Genomic DNA, 24,840 nt, shown 5'->3' with positions numbered 1-24,840 from the left:
ACCACGAAGGGGATGGCTGCGCGGGTTCTGGGGCTGCGCAGTGGGCAGCGGCGCCGGCCGCGGTTGCGGCGGTGCCCTCTGAGCACCGCCAGGGTGGGTGAGGGCGGTACCTCGGCTGGTGGGCGGTGGGCGGTGTCGGGGCGGGGCTGGGCTGCGCTGGGCGGAAGAGAAGCGGGTAATGGCGGCCCTCGAGCCAGTAATGGCGGCGGAGATTCCCTCAGGAGTCAGGGGTCAGGGGTTGGCGGAGCCCGGATGTGGTCCGTTGAAACCCAGGCAACTCCGCTCAACGTCTCACCTACGTCATATTTTTTAAAGTTACAAGCACACAGGGGCAAACTGTGTTAATCGCGGGTTAGGTTTGAAAGAGGCTCATGTGAATACTGTCTAAGTGTGGTTGTTTCATTAAATGGAGGGCTTTTTGTGAAGTTTAATATCCTATTGCTTTATTTGAATGTCAGCTTTCCTCAGTGATGTCAGTGTCTATATTAATGACCCTTTTCAATACGCCCTCACCCCTTTTCCAGAACTCAACAAATCCAGCCACTGCCTCTTTTCTCCTCCCACTCACGATCAAGTTCACACTTCTCCCACAGCAGAGCGTCGCTCCAAAATCTCTGCATCCTTCTACCTTTCTGGGTTTCACTCTTTTCGGACTGGTTCCTGTCGTCCCTAGACTCTCTGGAATCTTCCACCACAATCCTAGCAACACATTCTTTTCGTCTTGTCTGGACCCCCAAATGGACAATCTCAATGGTCTCTTAATATCCCGGATCAGCTCACCCCATGTAACTAGGTCATGGATTTCCTCTTGGGTAAATACAATGTTCTCTTTTCTCTGATGGAAAACAAAAGGTTTAGGTGTATTCTTGGGAAAGCGCTGCTAACCATGTGGAAGTATTCATGCCCTCCAACCTCCTCTAGACTTTCATTGCCCCTCAAATAGCTTTGTTGTTTTTTATTCTCTAATTGAGAATCAATAAATCCCAAGGTTAGTCTGAGAAAGTGACTAAACTTGCAAATGTAGCTTATTCAGGAAAGATTTAAATAGGCCCGATGTTATTGTCCTCAATTGCTCTTTTTATCTTTCTGTCCAAAAAACTAAAAATTTTAAGATGGGGATCCTTAGTTATGTCTATGTGATTCTATGGCAAAGCTTCCTGTACTGGAGAATTAATAAGAATGATATCAACAGATCTTGTTTTTTAAGCTATTTTCTTTTGTATTACACAATTTTATTATAATAGCAATGTGATCGATATTATGTTAGACTGTTTAATGTGCAGTAGATCTTACTTTAGTCTATTGAATGCATAACCTCACAGTACTGCCACTACTATTTTGTGCTTTATTGTAATAAATTTGATAGTTTAAAAGCTGAATTTGTGGGGGCTGGGGAGATAGCTCAGCCGGTAGAGTGCTTGCCTCACAAGCACAACGCCCTGGGTTGAATCCCTAGCACTGCAAAAAAACAAAACAAAACAAAAAACTGAATTTGTTTTTACTTAGGGAAATAAAGAATAATAAAGAAAATGTACATAGATCTGACTAGTTTTTCTTTTTAGACATTAGTTATTTCCCCTGGACACCAGAAAGAAGGGCTGGTTGATAAGATATGATGAGAACCACAAATAGCTGCCAACAACTCATGTTGCAGGACTGGAGATGAAAGGCACAGAATGCTTCTTTTAAATAAATTCTTACATTATTAGCAAGCTAGAGCCTACAAGGGACTACACCTTCATTATGAATTTAGGGGTTACTATAACTTGCTTTTCCTCTACTGTGTCAAAGTTGCTTTGCTACCTCCCTATCCTTAACCCATTCTACTCTATGCTTACAGTGTTAACTTTGTGTATTGAACTTGAATTACATGAGAATTAGTCCTTTTCCAGTGTTTACTGAGAAATGACACATCTCACTGCTGTCTTACTTACACATCTGATTTTACACATCTTACTGATGTAGGATTGTGTCCTCATGAGAAACTTTCAACTTCACATATACGTGGGGACCAGTTCCTGAGAGCTCATAGAAATATTGTTATTTTCATCATATGAAGTGTTCTAACCCTTTATTTTCTCTAGCTAAAAATGTGTTTTAGGGTAGAAAGAAGACAAGTCACACTGTCCTAAAGAATAGATATGTGTTTCCTTCTAACCTTAGATCATACTTGACTTCAGTGGATAATTATAGGTCCAATATTTTAATGACACTCAATAAATATTGTATATTATGATATGCCATATATATATATATATATATATTTTTTTTTTTTTTTTTTTTTTTTTGGTACCAGGATTGAACCCAGGAGCACTTAACCACTGAGCCACATCTCCAGCCCTTTCTATATTTTATTTAGAGACAGGGTTTGCTGTGTTGCTTAGGGCCTCACTAAATTGCTGAGGCTGGTTTTGAACTCATGATCCTCCTGCCTCAGCCTCCCAAGCCACTGGGATTACAGGCATGCACCACTGCACCTGGCTGTTGAGATTAAGTCTTTTCATCCCCATGCCACTTCTCAAGGATATGTTACTGAATATTAGCAAAGGACATATTTCTGATAACATTTATCTTCTGATGTTTAATGAGGCACCCTTCACCCAGTTCTCATGGAGCTGAAAACTTCAGTAAGAAAGTATATATAGAAAAGTAATGTATTTGTCTTTGAGGCTTGCAAGTGATTTTCTGTCTCAATGTTTTCTACCTAGTCTAATTTTACATGAAACGTGTGTGAATGGAGGGAAGAGTAGTTTATTTGTAGAAAATTCCAATTCAATTCAATAGTTCTTTGGTTATAAACATTGGGTGTTATTCCTAGAATTAGAAAAATTAATAAAAATTTGACATTTGTTTTCAGTCACCTCTTTCCACTCTGGGATTTTTTTCCCCTTAGTGTTGGAATTTTAGCCCAGGGGCACCTTATTTCTCAGCTATACACCCAGCACTTTCCAATTTTCTGATAGAGTCTTGCTAAGTTACTGTGGCTGATATCATACTTGTAATCCTCCTGCCTCAGCCTCCCAGTTCTCTGGGATCATAGGTGTTCCTCACCTTGCCTGGTCCCCAGTCTAGGAAGTTAATTACAGGGGTATTTCATTTTTTGTTCCAAATCCCTCAGTATTAACTGGTGCCCAATAAACAGGTAAAATTAATCGATGACCAAAATATTTGCAAGCATCCACACCTCATAATCCTTAAAGACTGTAGCAAAATATTTGTTGTAAGTTATCATAAGGAGACCTTCTTTGAAGCAGTTTGCCTACAGCCAAGGATAAAAACACGGCAGCATAGGGACACCAACTTGTTTCTGCCTTGCCCCATAGGCCTCAATCTTAGTGTTTCTCCGTGCAGACTTTCAGAAATGAAATGAAATCATTAAACAAAGGAAATATTTCATCGTACGTGCTCCTAGAACTGGGTTCTCCAGAGGTTTATTGCCTCTATATGACACTGTAATCCGACTGGTTTGTTCAGTATTTATCCACTATACCATTGGCTTTACAGTTGTGACTGGCTTGAAGGAGAGGCTTACATGGATATATACATCACTACAGGAAAATTTCTCAGGAAATTTGCTACAGCCTATTGTAACCTATTTTCACAGCCCAGACAAATCTTCTTTTAAAATAATCTTAATGTGAACGTGATGATTGTGGTTTGGTTTGCAATGTTTAAGAATTAGAGTGTTTGCAATTCAAAGTAGCCAAATTGTGGAACCAGACTGTAGGTCCATCAATAGATGAGTTGATTAAGAAAATGCGGTATAGGGCTGGGGAGATAGCTCAGTCGGTAGAGTGTTTGCCTTGTAAGCACAAGGCCCTGGGTTCAATCCTCAGCACAAAAAAAAAGAAAGAAAGAAAATGTGGTATATATACACAATGGACTTTTACTTAATCATAAAGAAGAATGACATTATGGAATTTGCTGGTAAATAGATGGAAATGAAAAACATGATGTTAAGTGAAATAAGTCAGACTCAGAAAATCAAGAGTCGAATGTTTCTTCTCATGTGTTGAAGCTAGAGCAAAATAAGGGGAAAAGTGGGGAATTGGCATCATAAAGATATGGTGAAGATCAGTGAAGTAGAAGGAGGAGATTGAGGGGGAGGGAGGAGGCACAGGAAAGGGAAAATGCTGAATGAATTTAACAAAGTCACATGATGTGTATACAGAAATATACCAGTGAGAATTACACCTTTATAGATGTAGAAAGCACCAATCAAAAATATGTAAACAAGTGAAAGGAAGATCATAAGAGTAGAGGAAGGAGGACCAGAATTTTTGCAAATACAAAATGTTTCCCCTCAAAATTAGAAAGGCTGATATATAATTTTCCTTTTCTAGTGAGATACAATGGAATTTGTAAAGTTGAGTGCTGTCTGTGTCCTTGGATTAAAAAAGAAGCAGACAAAGAAGATTAATTAAGAAAGTGACAGATTTTTGTTTTCTGGTCATATATTAAACTATACAAATAGCTATTTCATCAGGTTTTAATTCTTCCATGTGTTGTCGAATTCTTCTTCCTGATGCAAATCTTTGTCAAATGAATGATGTTGTGAACATTTTTTTTTAATTTAAAGCCGTAATATTTATTATGAACAACAAAAAATCCTTAGGTAATCTAATGACAGTGAAAATAAGGACATTATCTTCTGTTTAACTGGTGAGAGATCAGGAGCTCCTTACATAGGTACTACTGACCATGCAAACCAATTCCATTTAGTTTGTGGCCTTCCAGAGCTGAATTGATCCCCACTCCTGCCTCACTACTCACATGTGTGGTTGCTATGCCAGGCAATGGAGAATCAGACTCCAACTACTTGCAGAAACATGATGCATAATATTCTGTTTCCTTTGTTAAAGAACCCAGTTTCTATCCTAGTTTGAGTGGCATCATCTGGAGTCCAAGATTTCAAAGTCAATAGTTAATTTTCATAATATCATTAAATGTCAGTGTGGAAATATGACACAGTGAGAAGATTTTCACTCTAGACCTCACTCCTGACCTTACATAGGTCAGTTTTGAAAGTTTATTACTATAAATTGTAGAAAAACATATTTTCCAGTCATTATCTATTTTGCAAGCATCAGAAAGAAAGATAACGATGCAAAGACTTTGAAAACTTTAAGAATCTATAGTAACATATTTATGAGGCCCTCCTGAATTTGCTCTGTCTAAAAACTGGATTTGAGGCCATGTTCTTCAATGAACTCTTAACTTTTGAATAACTCAAATACTGCTTCCATTGTGTGTGTGTGTGTGTGTGTGTGTGTGTGTGTGTGTGTGTTTATAAGAGAGAGAGAACTACTTCCAATGTGGATAATTGCAGCATAGAGAAACTGAAATCCATATAATTTTCTCCAAGGAAAACTAATTTTATTGGGATTAGCCATCACCAATAAGCAAAGAAATGCTTACCAGTGACTCTTATTTTGCAAATACTTTTCTTCATTTTAAGCAATAGCTGAAATGAATTAATTAATTGTGATCCATTTGGAGACTCACCCAGGATTCATGTCATCAAATTGTGCCTTGGCTTATTTCCTTTGTGCCTTTGCAATGCCTACTTCCTGCCCTCCCTGCCTCCTTTTCTTCTATAAATATATGCTGAGCTTCAATTCTGTGATGCATTGGGCAATTATGTAAAGTCATCTAATTCTCACTAAAATGCCTTGAAGTTTGTTGTTATGGTTTCCATTTTATAGATGAGGAGCTAAGCTACCTGAAACATGAGGTCACATTAAAAAATGTTGAAAAACTGGCATTCAGGTACTTGATTTCTGACCCCAAATATGAGACTATGCCTATGAAGCATGCATCTTCTTTAATGAATATTTCGTATGAGGAAAATCCAGCTGATTGATTCTAGTTTTGGTGTGATGGAAGACTGAAATCTCCTTTCTCACCTGTCTCAGATGTCATCGCTATTCCAGTGAACCATTGCCCACTGTCATGTCTCAAAATACTGTTTTCTATTCCTTTTTTCTTTTTTGATTTTCAAGATGCCTTTGTCAATGTATGCACTAAAATGTCTCAGTGTCTGTTGTGTTTAAATTGGGTGATGGGTATTAAGATACAATAGGAGATTATTAGCAGAATCACTGGCACATATAATGTTGAAAATGAATGACACATAGCCTTTGTTTTGGATGTGATTATAATATAAATGATGGGAAAGGCATGTATTTTAATTTAGAAAACTGTAATACATTCTTTTCAACCAGGAAAATATGAACTGAAACTTCTGGGGAAAGAAGAATTACATCTAGCAGGACAAATTCATTCTTTGTAAAAGGCAATGAAGAATTTTTGTTGTAAAAGTGTGAGGAAAATGCTGTAAAATGCTAATAAATCTTATAATTTAAAAAATCCTCCTCTTCCTTTGGTAATTCATTTGCAAATAGTTATCGAGCATCTACTTTGTACTCTGTTCTTTCAAGGTGCTGTTAATTTAGTTACTAATTAAACAACATCCTTGTTCTCACAGAGTATTCAGCCTTCAGAAGAAGAGAGGAAATGAAAAAATGAATACACACCTACCATCTTGTAGGGATGAAAGTAATAATATTCAAATTAAAACAAGGTGCAAGGTGTATTAGGCAGGGTAGTACAGAGAAGTAGATCTCGATAGATAGGATATAGGAATTGGCTCACATACTTATGCAGACTAAGAAGTCCTGGAAACTTCTATCTGAAAGCTGGAGAATCTGGAATGCCCAGAGTGTGAGTCCCAGTCTTAGGGAAGAGGTCTAAGAACCAGGAGCTCTAAATTCTAAAGACAGGAGATGATGGATGCCCCATGGAAACAGAACATGTTAGCCCTCCCTTCACGTTTTTGCACTATTTGGTCCCTCAACAGATTGAATAATGTCTGCCAATATTTGTCTACAGATACAAATGCTGAAGTCTTCCAATAACCCCCTCAGAAATACACCAATACAATAGAGGGGTAGGGGAAGGGAAGGGGAAAGAGAGGTACTAGGGACTGAATTAGAACAAAATATATTCCATGCTTGTATAATTTTGTCAAAATGGATTCTACTGTCATGGATAATTAAAAAGAACCAGAAAAAAAGAATAGAGTGACTGAAATGAAAACTAAAATAACAGCAGCTGTGGAATTGGTCAAGAAGAAATAGGAGAAATATAAAACAACATTTCTAATTATACAGATAATAGACAAATAAGGGGCAAGAAGAGCGAAAACCAGTGACAAAAGCCTATGGGATTTATAGGACACTATCAAGTGAAACAACATTATGTTATGGCAGTAGCAGAAGAACAGACAGACAAAAAGTAAATAAATTATTTAAAGAAACAGTGACTAAAAAGTTTGCCAATCCTGGAAGAGAAATCATCTTCCACATTCAGAAAACTCAAATATCCCAAATCATGATCTATAAAAAGAGTACACCAAGACACATTTAATCAAAACTCAAAGACAAAGGAACAATTTTGAAAGCATCAAGAACAAATGATCTCACATAAGGTAACTCCCAAGAGACTATCAGAAAATTTATCAATTGAAATCTTACAGGTTAGGAGATGGGGGATGCTATATTCAATATACTTTTTAAGAATATGCCACAATTACTGCCAAAATTATCCTTTAAAAGATTGGTGCCTTACCCTCCCCTCAAAATTGTAAACCTGATGCAGTTTATAACCAATAGACCCGCATTATAGGAAATTAAGGGATTTCAAATTGAAATAAAACATGGTAAACAGCAACATGAAAGCATAAATATGACAAAGACAAATATATAGACAAATATAGATGATATAGCACTGTAATGTTGGCACATTAGTTGATTTTAACTATAATATAAACCTTAGAAGATTAAAACAAATGTTAATTGTTGCATAATATAGAAAAGCAAACTCAAGTTCAGGAACACAAAGTGGTAGTGGGAAAGTAAAACTAGTGATTTTGCATTCATTTTAAGTATTTATTGACCTAAAACAGATGGTTATAACTACAACAACTTTTACACAGGCCTTGAACTATACTGAAAGAAAAATAACTATAATAGATGCACAAAAGGTAAAGAACAAAGAATCAGAAAACTTAACTACCCCCAAATCATCAAATAATAGAAAGAAAAGTTTAAAAAGAGAGGGAAAAAGAAATGCATAAAGACGGGAAATAATTTGCAATAGTAATCCTTCACCTATCAATAATCATGGCTTTTTTTTTTTTTTTTTTTTTTTTGCTTTTGAGTTTGTGTTTTGTTTTTGTTTGTTTATTTGTTTGTTTGTTTTTGAAGTCCTGGGGATAGAACCTAGGGGTACTCTACCACTGAGCCACATTGCCAGCCCTTTTCATTTTTTGTTTTGAGGCAGGGTCTCACTGAGTAGGGCCTCACTAAGTTGCTGAGATCAGCCTTGAACTTGCAGTCCTCCTGTCTCAGACTCCTGAGTCCCTGGGATTACCTGTGTGCCCCACCTCAGCTAACTCAATTTACTTTTTTTTGCACCAGGGATTAAACCCAGGGGCATTCAACCACTGAACCACATCCCCAGCCTATTTTATTTTTTATTTGAGACAGGGTCTCACTAAGTTGCTTTACAGCTTCACTAAATTGCTAAGGCTGGCTTTAAACTTGTGATCCTCCTGCCTTAGCCTCCAGAGAGAGAGAAAGAGAGAGAGACTGACATTCAACAGTCCTCTGCAAGTTCATGCCCTCAGTGACCTAAGACCTCCTACTAGGCACAAGCTCTTAAGGTTTCCACCACTTTCCATTAGGAGCAAGCTGGGGACAAAGCCTTTAACATATGGGCATTTCAGGGACATTTTAGATGCACACTACTGCATCCCCCAATTTTCACATTTTGGAAGATTTGTCCCTATTGTGGTGGTGTTGAGGTGATGGAAGCTTTAAGATGAGAGGCCTAGCGGAGTGTGCTAAGGACATGGGGACACTGCCCTAGGAAGAGATTAATGCAGGTTTTCTGGAGTGAGTTCTTCTAAGTGCATAACACCTGTTTCCTTCTAACATATACATTTTTCTTTCCTGATTCTGTGCTAGCTTGTAACACAACCAAGGGTGCTCTAGGAAGAGCCTGAACAATCGGGGCAAACTGATCTCAGACTTTCATTCTCCAAAACTGTGAGCTAAATAAATCTCTTAGCTGGCATCAAGAATCCTGTCATGCCAGGCACAGTGGCACATACCTATAATCTCAGCAGCTCAGGAGTCTGAGGCAGAAGAATTGCAAGTTTGAAGGCAGCCTCGGCAATTCAGCAAGACTCTAGGCAACTTAACAAGACCCTTTCTCAAAATAAAACATAAAAAATGGCTGGAAATGTAGCTCAGTAGTAAAGCACCTTTGAGTTCAATCCCTAGTACAAAGAAAAAGAAAGAAAGAAAGAAAGAAAGAAAGAAAGAAAGAAAGAAAGAAAGAAAGAAAGAAAGAAAGAAATCCATGATAGCACTATGAAATAGAGTAATGCACCTCTCAGCAAAGAAAAACTCAGAACCAGATGGACTCACAAATGAATTCTGTAAAACACTCAAAATGAATTAATACCAATCCTTCTTAAGCTCTTCCAAAAAATAGAAAAAAAGGAACATCCCAAACACATTTTATGAGGTCAGTATGACTCTGATATCAAAACTAGATAAGAAAACTATGAGAAAAGAAGGCAACAGCCAATATCCCTGATGAACATATACATAAAAATCCTCAATGAAGTTGTAGCAAACTCAACTAGATAGCACGTTAAAGGATTATCCAACATAAACAAATGGGATTTATTCCTGGAATGCAAGCATGGTCTAACATATGCAACTAACCAATTTGAAGCTACACATTAACAAATGAGTGGGAAAAGACATAATTATTTCAATAGAGGCAGAGAAAGCATTTGACAAAGTTCAATATCCATTCTTGATTAAAATTGTCATCCAAACAGATATAGAAGGAAATTACCTTGACATAGTAAAGAACATATATGAAACACCCACAGCTAACATCAGATTCAATGGGTCTGCTAAAAGGCAAGTGTACCCACTCTTGCGAATTCTTTCCAACAGAATTATTGAAGTCCTAGACAAAACAATAAAGTAAAAGGAAGAAATAAAATACACCCATATCAGAAAAAAAATGAAGTAAAATTACATCTGTTTTCAGAAGACACAATCATTTACCTAGAGGACCCAAAGATTCCACTAAACTGTTTTAACTAATAAATGAATTTATCAAAGTTGTAGGATGCAACATCAACAATCCAAAGTCAGTTCAATTTCTGTACCCAAATAACTATCCAAAAAGGAAATTAAGAAAACAATACCATATACAATAGTATCAAAAAGATAAAATACTGAGAAAAAAATTTCAGCAAGAAGATGAATGATCTGTACACTGAAAAGTGTGAAACAGTGATCAATGAAATTGAAGAAGTCACAATAAATGGAGAAATAGCACAAGTTCATGAATCAGAAGAATATTGTTAAAATGCCCATGTTACCCAAAGTATCTACTGATCCATGAAATCCTTATAAAAACTCCAATTATATTTTTCACAGAATAAGAAAAAAAATCCTAAAATTTGTTTGGAACCACAGAATATCCTGAATAGCCAAGGTACTATTAAGCAAAATAATAAACCTAGAGGGGCTGGGAATATAGCTCAATTGGCAGAGTGCTTGCCTAGAAAGCACAGGCCCTGGGTTCAATCCTCAGCACCACACACACACACAAAAAATAATAATAATATAAAATAAACCTAGAGGTATCACACTTCCTCATTTCATACTATATTACAAAGCTACAGTAATCATAACAGTGGCATAAAAACAGACATAGAGTAGTAAAAAGTAATTGAGAGCCCAGAAATAAACCCTTGCATCTACAGTCAAGCAATCTTTAAAAAGCGTGCCAGGGAAGACACAATGGAAATGATAGATTATTCAGTAATGATGTTGGGGAAACTGGATTTCCACATGGATAAGAAAAAAATTGGACCTACATCTTATGATGTATAAAAACAGGGTTGCTCCATGGCTCAGGATTTAAGCAGCTGGAGTACTACTTCTCAGCAAGGTGCTAGGAAACTATAAGAACACTACAGGGTAGAGACTCACATGCTGAACAAATGCCAGCTAAGAGATAGCACACCTTATTCCATACACAAATTAACCACACTCAAAATTCAGCAATACTTTAGTACAAAGAATAGAAGGGACAAAAAATTCCATACTAAGATCAGGCCCCAGTAGGAATAGCTTGGGGTGGGGTAGCTAAAGTCCCACTCATAGACATCCACTCCTACAGCAAAAACAGAATTAACTCAAAGGATATGGATACCATTCTTTGTGTCACCTACATGGGATCTCAATCTAAATTACTCTAGGACATTTTGGTAAGAGAAGGCTATGATTTAAAAAGGCTCACACATGAAGTAGAAGAGAAATCCATCCAAACAGATGCATAAAACTGAAAAGTGGAATACAAGAAATATGAAAAAAAAATGAGGTAACATGGCACCCCCCAAATTTCACAATTTACCAGCAACTGACTACAAAGATATTGAAGTGGATAAAATATCAGCTAAAGAATTCAAAAGAATGATTATAAAAATGATCAATAAAATCTAAACACAGAAAAACAACTGCATGATTTAAGGAAATCAATGCAGGATATGAATGAGAAATTTAAAAAAAGATAAAGATATTCATTGGGAGCAGTGAATGAATTATGGTCCTTGAACTGCCCAGAGACAGAGGCAATATGTTTCTTGGGAATTTCTCAGTGCAAAGGCACTGATTGAAGATTGCCCAGTTGCTATGGTGACACCCTGTTCAAAAGGGGGTTCTGTGCCAGCCACAGAGTTGTTCGGTTCTTGACCTTAAGTTCAAATGCCAGATGTCCAGAGATAGAGTTATGGGTGCAACCTGATAATTATAATTAGGTTGCACAGAAGTTTGTCCTTCACTTTGAGAAGTTTGAAGAAACTTTCTCACAATAAATCCTTTTAATGATATAACCTGTATAATAAACGTGCTGAGCTGACTCATGGTCACTGCACTCCATCCAAGTATGGTGCCCACCAAGTCCCAGCTTTTTCTCTATGTGTGTGCCTCTTTATTTTTTCCAATCCCCCATTGTCCCTCATTCAGTTTCCTGAACTAACCATCATGCAGGTTGTGATGGATATTTAAAAAGAACCAAAAAGTAATCTTGGAAATGAGAGGCACAATAAATCAAATGAAATGTTCAGTTGAAAGTCTTTCTAATAGAGTAGACTATCTGAAGACAGAAATTCAGAACTGGAAGGCAAAGTGACCAGCCTTGAATATTCAGACAGTCTAAAGGAAAAGAAAAGAAGTAATTATGACCAGAATATACAAGAACTCTGGGATAATAATAAGAAACCAGATTTAAGAATCATTGGAATTGAAGGGTTGTGAGATGCAGGTAAATGGTATCGCTAAATTCTTCAGGGAAACAATAACAAAAAAAAAAAATTCTAAACTTTGGACATCCAGATACAGGAAACATTTAGAAAACCAAAAGGACAAGATTAAAACAGAACCTCTTGGGCTGGGGTTGTAGCTCAGTGGTAGAGTGCTTGCCTTGGCACTGGGTTCAATCCTCAGCACCACATGAAAATAAACAAATAAAATAAAGTGTTGTGTCCATCTACAAGTAAAAGTTTATTTAAAACAAATAAGAACTTCTCCCCAACACATTATAATTGAAGTATCTAAAATACGGAAAATGGATAGAAGTTTAAAAGCCACATGAGAAAAACGTCAGGTCAAATTTAAACACAAGCCAATCAGAATTACTTACAATTTCTTTTTTACAAACTCTAAAATCCAGAAGGGTTTGGAATGATGTTTTTCAAGCCCTTAAAGAAAATAATTGTCAAACAAGAATACTAAATAAAGCAAAGCTATCCTGCAGAATTTAAGGTGAAATAAAAAACCTTCTAAGATGAGTTGGAACTAAAAGAATTCATGACTGCTAAGATGGGACTATAGAAAGTACTTAAAGAAATACTTTACACAGAAGAAATAAAAAACAAACCCCATAACTCACACGTGGAGAAATCTCATTTGAAGAGTAGCTAGGCAAATGAGAAAAAGGACCACATTAAGCATTATAAATAAATCAAAATGGCAGAAATTAGTAAACATCTCTCTATAATAACATTGATATAAATGGTCTCAACTCTAATGTTAAAAGACATAGGCTGGAAGAATGGATTAAAAAGCAAAATCCAGCTAGATATTGTTTGCAAGAAATTCACCTTACAGACAAAGATAATCAGGCTGAGTGTGAGAGGATGGAAATGGATACACCATGCAAATGGTCAAAAACGAGCAGGAGTATCTCCTTTCATATTTAACAAAGCAAACTTCAAGTTAAAATTAACCAGAACAAAGAAGGTCATTTCAGACTGGTAAATGGAAAAACAAGAAGAAAATATGACAATATTAAATGTATATTGCCCAAACATTGGTGCATCTAATTATATAAAATAGACACTTCTTGAATCAAAGACTCAGACACAAGTAGAATAATACTGTGTGATTTTAACACACCCTTTCACCAATAGACAGGTCTTCCAGACATGAGCTCAGTAAAGATTCTACAGATCAAGCAAACATTATAAATCAAATGAACTTAACAGGGATCTATAGAATATTTCAAACAACAACTGAATACACTTTCTTCTCAGCTGCTCATGGAACCTTCTCCCAAACAGATCATATTTTAGGCCAAAAAGCAAGTCTTAGTAAATACAAAAAAATGGATATAATTTATAATCATTAAAATAATTATAATTATTTCATGAAATAGAAAGGGATAGAATACTTCCAGATCCATTCTATGAAGTACATATCACCCTCATACCAAAAACAGATAATGATACTACAGACTAATATCCTTGATGAACTTAAATGTAAAAATCCTTAATAAAATATTAGCAAATTGCATTCAATGAAATAAGAAGATGGTACATCATGACCAGGTGCTTTTTATCCCAGGGATGCGAGGATGGTTTAACTACTCAAATCAATAAATGCAATTCACTTTATGAGTAGAATTAAAGATAAAAATCACATAGTTCCCTCAATAGATGCAGAGAAAACCTTTGTTATGGTTTGAATGTGAGATGTCCCCCCCGCCAAAAGCTCACATGTGAGACAATGAAAGAAGGTTCAGAGGAGAAATGATTGGGTTGTGAGAACCTTAACCCAATAGGTGAATTAATCCCCTGATAGGGATTGAGTGGAAAGTGAAGTGGTGAGTATGACTAGAGGAGGTGAGAATTGGCGCATGGCTTTGAGGTACATATATTTGTGTCTGGCAAGAGAAATCTCTCTCTCTCTGCTTCCTGACATGATATAAGCTGTTACCCTCTGCCATCCTCTCCCACCATGATGCTGTGTCCCCTCAAGCCTTGAGGAATGGAGCTGATTTTCTATGGACTAAGACCTCTGAAACCATGAGCCCTCAAACTTTTCTTCCCTAAAATTGTTCCAGTCAGATCTTTGTAGTCACAGCAGCAAAAAAGATGACTAAAACAGCCTTCAACAAAATTCAGCAGCTGTTAGCCATGCATGATCAAAACACTGAAGAAACTAACAATTAAAGGATTTATCTCAACATCATAAAGGTTATATATGACAAACTCAAAGTCACCATTATAGTGAATGGGGAAAAACTGAAAGCATTTTCTTTAAAATTCAGAACAAGTACTAGAAATTCTAGCCAAGCAATTGGGCAAGAGAAGGAAATAAAAGGAATAAAAGTAGGAAAGGAAGAAGTCAAATTATCACTGTTTGCACATGATATGATCCTATACCTAGAAGATCCAAAAAGCACCACCAGAAGACTGCTAGAGCTAATATATTAATCAAAGTAGCAAGTTACAAAATCAACATACAAAAATCAATAGCTTTACTATATATTTATGACAAATCTTCTGAGAAAGAGATTAGGAAACAATTCCATTCACAATAACCTAAAAAAAAAAAAAAAAAAGGCTAGGAATAAATCTAACCAAGGAGGTGAAAGACCTCTACAATGAAAACTATAGAACACTAAAGAAAGAAATTGAAGAAGATGCAAGATAGAAAGACTGCCCATGTTCATAGATAGGCAGAATTAATATTGTTAAAATGAACATATTACCAAAAGCAACATACTGATTCAGTGAAATTCCCATCAAAATACCAATGACATTCTTCACAGAACTAGAATAAACAGTCCTAAAATTCATTTGGAAGAGTAAAAAACCCAGAATCGCCAAAACAATTCTAAGCTGAAAAAGTATAATACCCGACTTCAAATTATACTACAGAACTATAGTAACAAAAACTATATGGTACTGGCATAACAATAGACATACAGACCAATGGTACAGAATAGAAGATGCAGAGACAAACCCACATATATACAGTCATCTGATTGTTGACAAAGGTGCCAAAAACATATATTGGAGGAAGATAGTCTTTTAAACAAATGGTGATGGGAAAACGGGTCATCCACATGTAGGAAAATGAGACTGTATTCTTATCTCTCACCCTGCACAAAAGTCAACTCAAAATGGATCAAAAACCTAGGAATTAGACCAGAAATTATGCAATTCTTAGAAGAAAAGGTAGATTCAACACTCCAACATATAGGTGTGGGCAATGACTCTCCCAATATGATCCCTAAAGCTTAGGAAATAACGCCAGGAATTAATAAATGGTATGGCATTAAATTTTAAAAAACCTCTGCATAGCAAAGGAAACAAGAGTGTAAACACAGAATCTACCAAATGGAAGAAAATCTCTGCTAGCCACTCTACTCTGCTAGAGACAGAGGATTAATATCCAGAATATATAACGAATTCAAAAAACTTATACAGAAAATCCAATAACCCAGTTAATAAATGGGCAAAAGATCTAAAAAGATATTTCTAAAAAAACAAAAACCCACAAATGACCAAGAAATATATGAAAAACTGTTCAATATCTTAGCAATTAGAGAAATGCAAATCAAAACTACTCTGAGATTTCATCTCACTTCAGTTAGAATGGCAGCCATCAAATATACAAACAATAATAAATGTTGGGGAAGGTATGGAGAAAAATGAACTGTTTTACACTCTTGGTGGGATTGTAAATTAGTACAACCACTATGGAAATCAGTATGTCAGTTCCTCAAAAGACTAGGAATGGAGAAACTATATAACCCAGCTATCCCACTCCTCAGTATTTATCTTAAAGAATTAGTCATCATACTATTTCGATGCATGCATACCCATGTCTATAGCAGCATGATTCATGATAGCCAAATTATGGAACCAGTCTAGGTGTCTGTCAATAGATGAATGGATAAATAAAATGTATTATAATATACACAATGGAGTTTTATGCAGTTATAAATAAGAATGAAATTGTGTCATTTGCAGGAAAATGGATGGAATTTAAAAACATTATTTTAAACCAAATAAGTCAAACTTAGAAAGGAAAGAGTCATATATGAAAGCTAAAGAAGAAAAGGGAAAAGAAGGATGGGATTGGGTGGGAGGGTCTCTTGAAAGTCAAAGGGAGATCAGTAGAGTAAAGGAAAGGGACCCTGGCAAAGGAGGAAGGAAAGGAAAAGGGAAATACTGGGAAATAATATTAGCCAAATTATAGCTATTTGCATGCATGTATTAATATGTAACAACCAATCCCATCATTATGTACAACTATAAATTGCCAATTACAAAAAGGAAAAAATGAAAGACTTTAAAACAGAAAAAAATCATATAAAAACATTCATTTCAAAATGGATTAAATACTTAAAGATAAGTTCTAAAATCATAAAACTACTAAAAGAAACAATAGGGAAAAAACTTCTTGGCATAGGCACCTACTATGGTATGGATATGAGGTATCCCCCAAAAGCTCCTGTGTTAGTGCAAGAGGTGAAATTATTAGATTATGGGAGATGTAATATAATCAATGTATTAATCCATTTGATGGAGTCATAATTTGGGACAAATAACTGGGTAGTAAATTAAAGGCAGGTAGGGCATGGCTGGAGGAGGTGGGTCACTGAAGAAGTGCCCTTAGGGATTATATCTTGTCGCCCTGACTCCTACTTCTCTCTTTCTTTTCCCTAGCCACCACGAAGTGAACAGCAATCCTCCACTGCCACCCTTCTGCCATGATGTTCTGCCATGCCTTGGGCCCAGACCAGTGGAGTTGGCTGACCATGAACTGAACCTCTGAAACCATGAAACAAAATAAACTTTTCCGCCTCTAGGTTCTTGTCAACTTGGTGATGAAAAGTTTCTTAACACAGTACCCAAAGCATATACAACAAATCAAAAAGAGACATGTAGAATTGTATTGACTGCGGCAGCAGGCCACCTCAGGCAGCCCCCCCGCATTGCTCAATCCCAAGCATTGGAGAGGATGGCGCTGAAAGCAGATCCAGAAGGAAATGACTGACTTCAGGGGATCCTCCTGCCCAGTGTTCCACAGGACTTGTGGGTAATGATTTGTTCCACTGGCAGGTGACAATCATGGGCCCAAATGACAGACCTCACCAGGGAGGTGTTTTCTTCCTGACCATCCATTTTCCTATGGATTACACTTTCAAGACCCAAAGGTCACATTCACAACTAAAATCTATCAAGCTCCCAAAGGTCACTTTCACAACCAAAATCTATCACCCCGATATCAACAGCAATGGTAGCATCTGCCTGGACATTCTGTGGTTACAGTGGTCTCCAGCACTGTCCAAAATTCTCTTGTCCATCTGCTCCCTGTTCAGCAACCCCAACCCTAATGACCTTTTGGTGCCAGAAATAGCCCACACCTACAAGGCCAACAGAGAGAATATGTGTCTTCTTTGGATTGCCTTTGTGCCATGGCTGCCCGTGTTTCCACAGGCATCTTCCTACCTGAGCTGAGCCTATGCACACAGTGAACGTGTCCTGGGTGTGGCCTCTAGGCTCTCACTAACATGTCCTTTGACTCTTAAGGAGAGAGAAGGGGATAAAAGCAATCCACCTTCCTGGATAGTTCATCAGCTGTCCTACTGAACCCTAAAATATTGTTGCCATGCCCTGCCTTGAGGCCAGCAAAGTCAGTGGTCAGCCAAGGATGGACTCAGAAGAATCTGACAACTGGAAAATTCTGCATAAAATTCTAAAGTTTATGGCATAAGACAAGTGTTTGTCTGCTTGGATATACCCAGAATAAGGCTGAAGCCATTCAAGGTGGTAAACACAGCTATGGTCAGTTTGTTGGGTGAGGTCAGAAGTCAGCAGTATGTTGCTATTTCACCAACAGACCCTCCCAACCAGAATTAGTGGAATTCTGTCTCCCTTGGCCAGGCACAACCTTGTGCACTGAAGCATGGGGGTGTCTGGCTGGCTGGCAGAGCAGGCCCAGGAATCATCAGCCTGTGTTAGTCTGTATGTTGACAGTTAGCAAGAAGGAGCCAGGTATGATGAGACCTAGACAGCAGGAGAACTGCTCTTGAATGGCACCTGAGGGAGAGTTATTACTGGCTTTTGTGAAGAATATCTGCAAAGCCAGGTGCAGTGGTGCACACCTGTAATCCCAGCTTCTTTGGAGGCAGAGGCAGGAGGATCAAGAGTTTGAGGCCAGTCTAGGCAACTTGGCGAGACCCTTTCTCAAAAAACAAAGAATCAGTGAGTCTTTTTGTTTATTACTTCTCTTCTGTCTAAAGAGATTAGAATGGAATGTGGTTTTTCTAACACATTTTTCTTGAGACCTTTATAGACTTCATTATTACCCTCATTGAAGTTTCCTGTAGCTGTCAAAACAAGTTTTAACTGATTAAATTTTAAATTGTATTTAGTTACTTTAACATTTCTTTTGAGGCCACTGATGTAGCTCAGTACCAGAGTTCTTGCCTAGCATTCACAAGCCCTGGGTTCACTCCCTAAACCATGGGGGTAAAAACCAGTTGATTATAAGCTGTTTTAGACATAACAAAAGGAATTTTTTTCAGTGTGTCCTCTAACTACAAATCTAATTTACAGACACATGGCATCAGATCTCACTACAATAATGAAGATAAATGCAAATACCTAGGTAACCCTCACTGGTGCCAGGACTGCTTCATGCACTTTACACACAGACATATTCAGTTGTCCTCAGACAGATAGTCTTTTAATGGTAAACAGCCAAGGAGGTGAGGGCAAAGAGGTGGCCCAGCTGCAGATGGTGGTGCTGATTCACACACAAGTGACCAGGTTCTAGAGTTTGTGTGCAGGACAGCCTGGAACTATTCCAAGCTGAACCTTGTGTATCTTCTGCAAACATACTGAAGGACAGGAGAGAGAAAGGATGGAAGTTTGCTGCAGTATTACATCTTCCACAGCAGATAGTTAAGAAGGGTCAACAGGACTCACCAAGTAAGGGGATTACAGCCATGACTGAAGTGTTCCTCCTCCAAGAAAAGTTTTTTTTTTTTTTAATTTTATTCATCCATCAGTCCTGAATGTTTGACAAGCAGCAGTATTTCCCCATATCAGTCATGTTCTCTGCTCCAAGTTGAAGGGACATGACCATTTCAAGTGAGAGTGTCACTCCCTCTGCTTTTTTCTTCCAGGTACAACAGACTAGCAAGAGAGTAGACACAGAAATATGCTATGTAAGTGCCCTGGAGGTTTCGTGGGAGACATTGTTCAAGAGAAGCTGGTCAGGCAGAGAGATCTTCCTGTGAAGCTCTGAGCTATCTCCTGAGCCACTCACAGAGTACTACCTGTTCTTTACACACATGTGGGCCACTCACTTTCCTTGGCTACAGCATGTTGGTGCCATTCTCAGTCATGGTGGCTTTGATAATGTCACATCTTTGATGCCTAATCAACAACCATCATAACAATGATCCACAACCTTTCTGGTTACATGGGAATGGGTCTGTCTACCCCAACTCACCTGCTGGTCTCTGGGAGGCCAGTCCCTGCATGCCTCCCCTGCCTGGCCTCAAATGGTGCTGCTGCTCACTATGGCACTACATGAGGGCCTAGCCTGGCCTCTCACCACATGCCCTTTGCCTTTAGAACTCAGCGCTGCCCTGGGTGCCCAGAATAGAGTGAGCTCCCTTGCATCCTGTCTGCTGCAGAATTACATCCCAAGGAATCTGAGTGCATCCTGGAGACTCTAGGAATGGGACAGCATCATCAGAAAGTGAGGTCTCCTTCTGTGGCTTCTGCTGTCTTCCTCTGCAGTGCCACACACTGCATTTCTCTCCTCACACTAAGAAGCAGCACGTGTAAATTGTCAGGATATAAAGAACATAACATCTCCCCTCATGAGAGATGACCATCCTTTTTAGAAGCAAGAACAAAATTATGAAACCATAGTGAGATCTGGGTTATGCTTTTCTATGTGATGAGGTTTTTCCTTACCTCCACCTTCTCCCACCAGGATCCTATACAAAGTCCAAGTGTAAGTCATTTGCAGACTAGAACACAGGGAGGGGCAAGACTCAAATGTAAATAAAAATACAATTCCCTTATAAAACTAAAAAAAAATTGTATTAACCTAAAAACCTTCTGCACAGAAAAGGAAAAAAAACCAACAGAGTATAAAGGAACCTATGGAACTGCAGAAAACATTTGCAAGTCATATCTCATAAGAGGTTAATACTGACAATAAATAAGGAACCCATACAAATCAATTACAAAATTTCCAGTAACCATATTAAAAATGGGGAAAAGATCTGAGTAATTATTTCTCAAAATAGGACATATAGGAGGCAGTTATAATTCAGTGGTAGAGGAGCTGGCTAGCATGCAGAAGGCCCAGGGTTTGATCCTCAGCACTGCAAAAGTAAGAAAGAAGAAAAGAAGGAAGGAAGAAAGGAGGGAGAGAATGGAAAAAAGAAAAGAAGGAAGAATATATATAAATGACCAAAAGGAGAAAAGATGCTCAATATCACTAATCATCAGGAAAATGCAAATAAAATCTACAATGAGATTTCATCACACCTCTGCTAAAAAAGCTATTGTCAGAAAGAAGATAAATATTGGTTTCCAGGAGCAGTACCGCTCACTTGAAATCCCAGTGACTGGGGCAGGGGGAGGGGGTGGTGAGTGAGGCAGATTGCAAGTTTGAGGTCAGCTTCAACAACTTAGCAAGACCCTAAGAAATTTGGCAAGACTATATCTGAAAAACAATAATAAATAAATAAAATGACTGGGGATGTAGCTTTAATTTAAAGTGCTCAGTGCCAAAAAAAAAAAAAAAAAAAGTGTTTGCAAAGAAGGGGAGAAAAGGAACCCTTGCACGCTATTGGTGGGAATATAAATGGGTGGAACCATTACGGAAAACATTGTGCAGGTTCCTCAAAAAATTAAAAATAGAACTACCATATTATTCACTAACTCTACCTCTGAATAGGTAGCCAAAGAAAATGAATCTTGAGGAGTTATCTGCACTCATGTGAATGGCTCAGCATTATTCACAGGTGCCAAGATATAGAAACAATCTAAATGTAACATCAGCAAATAAATGGATCAAGAGAACATGTTACATATATACATGGAAATGTTATTGTGACTTAAAACAAGAATGCTGTCCTGCCACTTGTGACAACATGTATGAATCTGGAGAACATTATGCTAAGTGAAACTGGCCAGATGCAGAAAAAGAAATGTTGCATGATTTCACTGATATGTAGAGTCTAAAATACTCAAACTCATAGAAGCAGAGAGCAAAATGGTAGCTGTCAGACATTGAAGGGGAGGAGATATAAGGAGATGTTGGCCAAAGTTTCGGCTATGTAAGATTAATAAATTCTAGAAATCTGATTACAACCATATGACTATAGTTAACAAAACTGTATTTTACACAGTTTGCCCAGAGGGTTGATCTTAAGTGTTTTCAACATACACATACAAGAAGCATGAATGATGGGCATGGGAATATAGCTCAGTGGTAGAGAGCTGGCCTAGCACGTGTATTGCGTAGCATGTGTAAGACCCAGGGGGTTCAATCCCCAGCACTCTGTGCAGATAAATAAATAAATAGGAAGAAGGAATGAGCAAATATCCACAGGGTTTTTAAAAAGTTCTTATAAACAGATAAACAGATAAATAAAATTAAGTTTGTAAAACCCCCAAAGAACTTGAAAGTAATTTTTTAAAATATGATTACCTCTGGGAAGAAAAAAACTAAAGTGTCAGGCTGGAGTTGTGGCTCAGTAGTAGAGCATTCCCCTAGCATGTGTGAGGCACTGGGTTTGATCCTCAGCACCACATAAAAATAAATAATTAAAATAAAGTTATTGTGTCCACCTACAACCAAAAACTATTTTAAAAACTAAAGTGCAAGAAGAGAAAATAGAATAACATTGTTTTAGCTATAGATTTCAAGTTTTGTTTACCAAAATAATCACTGTAATCATTTCAATTTTAAGGTGGACATGGTGGCTCATGCCTATAATTCCAGGGATCAAGGAAACTGAGGCAGGAGGATCATAAATTGAAGAACAGCCTGGACAACTTAATAAGACCTTGTCTCAAAATTAAAAATTAAAAGCACTTGTGGTTAGCTCAATGGTAGAGGGCTCCTGAGTTCAATCCCTAGTGCCAGAAAAAAAAAATTTCATGTAAGTGGAACTATAAAAGTTTCCTTTTATTCAGCACAATTACAGTATTTTGAGATTCATCCCATGTCATAGCAGACATCATTAGGTCATTTTTTTAAAAAGAAATTCTGCTTTTATTTAGGGTGTTATATGTTTTTACAAATAATTGAGATAATGATGTAATATTCTCAACTGCTACAAAATGTGAAAAAATGTAGATGAAAGTTGCTTTCATCATTGATAAAATGGCTACAGTATAGATGAATCCAAAGCAGTTTGTGAAAATTGTTTGTAAACATGAGGTGTTGAATTTGCAAATGTTGCCAAAGTTGTACATTCGTGACAGGATGGTCATTGTTATTTTGATTGATATTTGAAATGAGAACAAGAAATGGACAAATAAGTAGTAAATAAAAAACCCTCTAGACATCTTCATCTTCATCTTCATCTTCATCTTCATCTTTTATGCTTGCATGAGCTTTTATTGCTTTTGGTATAGGAGTCTTAACAGAGTCATAGTTCCATCCCTTCCTGATAAACAGCTTCTCGAGGATGTCTGGCATACAGTAGCCTTTGCTCACAATGAAATCCTTAAAGGCAATTGTCCCATAAAGATCGTCAATAATTTCTGTTTGAGGAGTACGGGATCCTTGACTTTCATGTAAGATCTTGGGGTCAATTAACGGTTCATCATTTACTAGCTTTCTCCACAACTTGGGCTTCAGGTACCATGCCCCATACCTCATCTTCACCCAGTTGGGTTTATAAGAATTCTTGAATTTGTGGAGTTTCCTCTCAAAGTCTAGTTCCTCTATGGAGAATCTTATCTCCTTCAATTTGTTTAGCCTGGTGCAATACTTGAGGTCTGAAGGAAGTAGATTTATTTTCTTGATGTGGTAGTCATTGTAGGTTGGTCTGCACTCGTAGTCAACATCAACCTGTTGCATCATGAACTCTTCATCAATGCCCAAGTCTCCAAACGTAGCAACCCATTTGCAGAAGTCGCTGATTCCTTTTGGTATGTGCCTATGACTCTGAGAATCTGGCAAATCTTTTTTACTCAGTATGTCTTCTTTGTGAATCAAATTTTTTCTATTTGACCCTGGAATCTTGGGGGGTTCCAGGAAGCTTCTTTTACTAAGGCATTTGACAACCTTGGGGAGTTCCTTGGTCCTTTTGCCCTGGTCCTCACAGTAAGCCCATGTGTCTTGCAGCTTCCTGTCAGGATCCAGCACTTCCAGCACTTTTGATAAGATGTCTGCAGGGAGATCTTCTTGCAGAGTCGGGTACTGAGCCAAGGGATGCTGGGTCAGGCTGGCTTCGACATCCTCTACAAATGCCTTGCGTGCCAGTTGAGCCCCTGAGAGTGTGGAAAACAGACCTATGTCCTTGGATAGCTTTTTGCGACTCTTTGTGGGTGCAGGCTGAGGAACTCTGTGAGAAATCGTTGGGAGAAAGGCCTCCTTGGGGCCCCGAGTGATCAGATCTTCACACGAGGGACAGCCTTTCCTGAAGTCATCCAGTCCTTCTTTGACAAATACCCACCGCCGGCTATCCAGTGAAGTGGGGAACTTCAGAAGCTTCTTCTTGTGCTTTGAGAAACACCTAGAAGGCAGATGGTCGTTGTACCAGGGCCTGCAGGTCATGCCCAGGGGCAGTGGCTCCAACACCCATGGCCGGAACCGCCACTTGTGTTCCGCCATGGTACCTGGCTCCGGAACCACCCACCGCCCAAGCCAGCCTCAGCGCTGTGTTTACCCAAGACTACCGGGGTTGCTAGGAGACTCGCGAGGATTCTCCGGGAGGGGCAGGGACCAAGAGCTCCACCCCCCATTTTGTGGTCCCTTGTAGGGACATAATGCACTCTTTATCCACTCACATTTAATGGCCATTTGAGTTGTTTCCCAATTGGAATGATTTCAGAGAATGCTTCTAGGAACATTTGTATCCACATCCTTGTGTGCACATAAGCGGTCTTTTTTCCTGGGTAAATTTTAGCTGGAGTCCAATGGTGGGATCATGAGAGGTGTGTTTAACATTTTTAACCAACCATCAAATGTTTCCCAAATGAGTATACTATTTTTTTTAATTTACAGATAAAACTATGTCTTTATCAAGTATAACATGAGTTTCTGAAATACACACACACACACACACACACACACACACACACACACACAAAATGGAATAACTAAATCTAGTTAATCAACATATGCATTACCTCACACAGTTGTCATTTTGCATTGAAAACAGTTAGCATTTTTTCAAAAA

The 24,840-nt window shown here is 37.9% G+C and overlaps 1 protein-coding gene and 1 pseudogene across 2 annotated transcripts; one reads left to right on the top strand and one right to left on the bottom strand.

Annotated features, from left to right (window-relative positions):
* Positions 1–12: 12 nt before the first annotated feature.
* Positions 13–20,127, top strand: LOC306651140 (ubiquitin-conjugating enzyme E2 D4-like; annotated as a pseudogene). Its single transcript has 3 exons — positions 13–273; positions 17,428–17,841; positions 19,585–20,127. The product of its transcript is annotated as a ubiquitin-conjugating enzyme E2 D4-like (transcript).
* Positions 20,128–22,991: 2,864 nt separating this feature from the next.
* On the bottom strand, positions 22,992–24,272 carry LOC306651139 (protein FAM47E-like; the record flags this gene model as incomplete). The annotated part of the gene is made up of 1 exon (XM_079123640.1): positions 22,992–24,272. One exon carries the CDS (start codon positions 24,270–24,272, stop codon positions 22,992–22,994), a length of 1,281 nt encoding a protein of 426 aa, XP_078979766.1.
* Between the last annotated feature and the right edge of the window lie 568 nt (positions 24,273–24,840).

This window comes from Sciurus vulgaris (assembly GCF_902686455.1).
Source record: "Sciurus vulgaris genome assembly, chromosome: X".
NCBI classification, from domain to species: Eukaryota; Metazoa; Chordata; class Mammalia; order Rodentia; family Sciuridae; genus Sciurus; species Sciurus vulgaris.
Note: the sequence above shows the minus strand (reverse complement) of the source record. Positions and strands in the feature narration are given on the sequence as shown.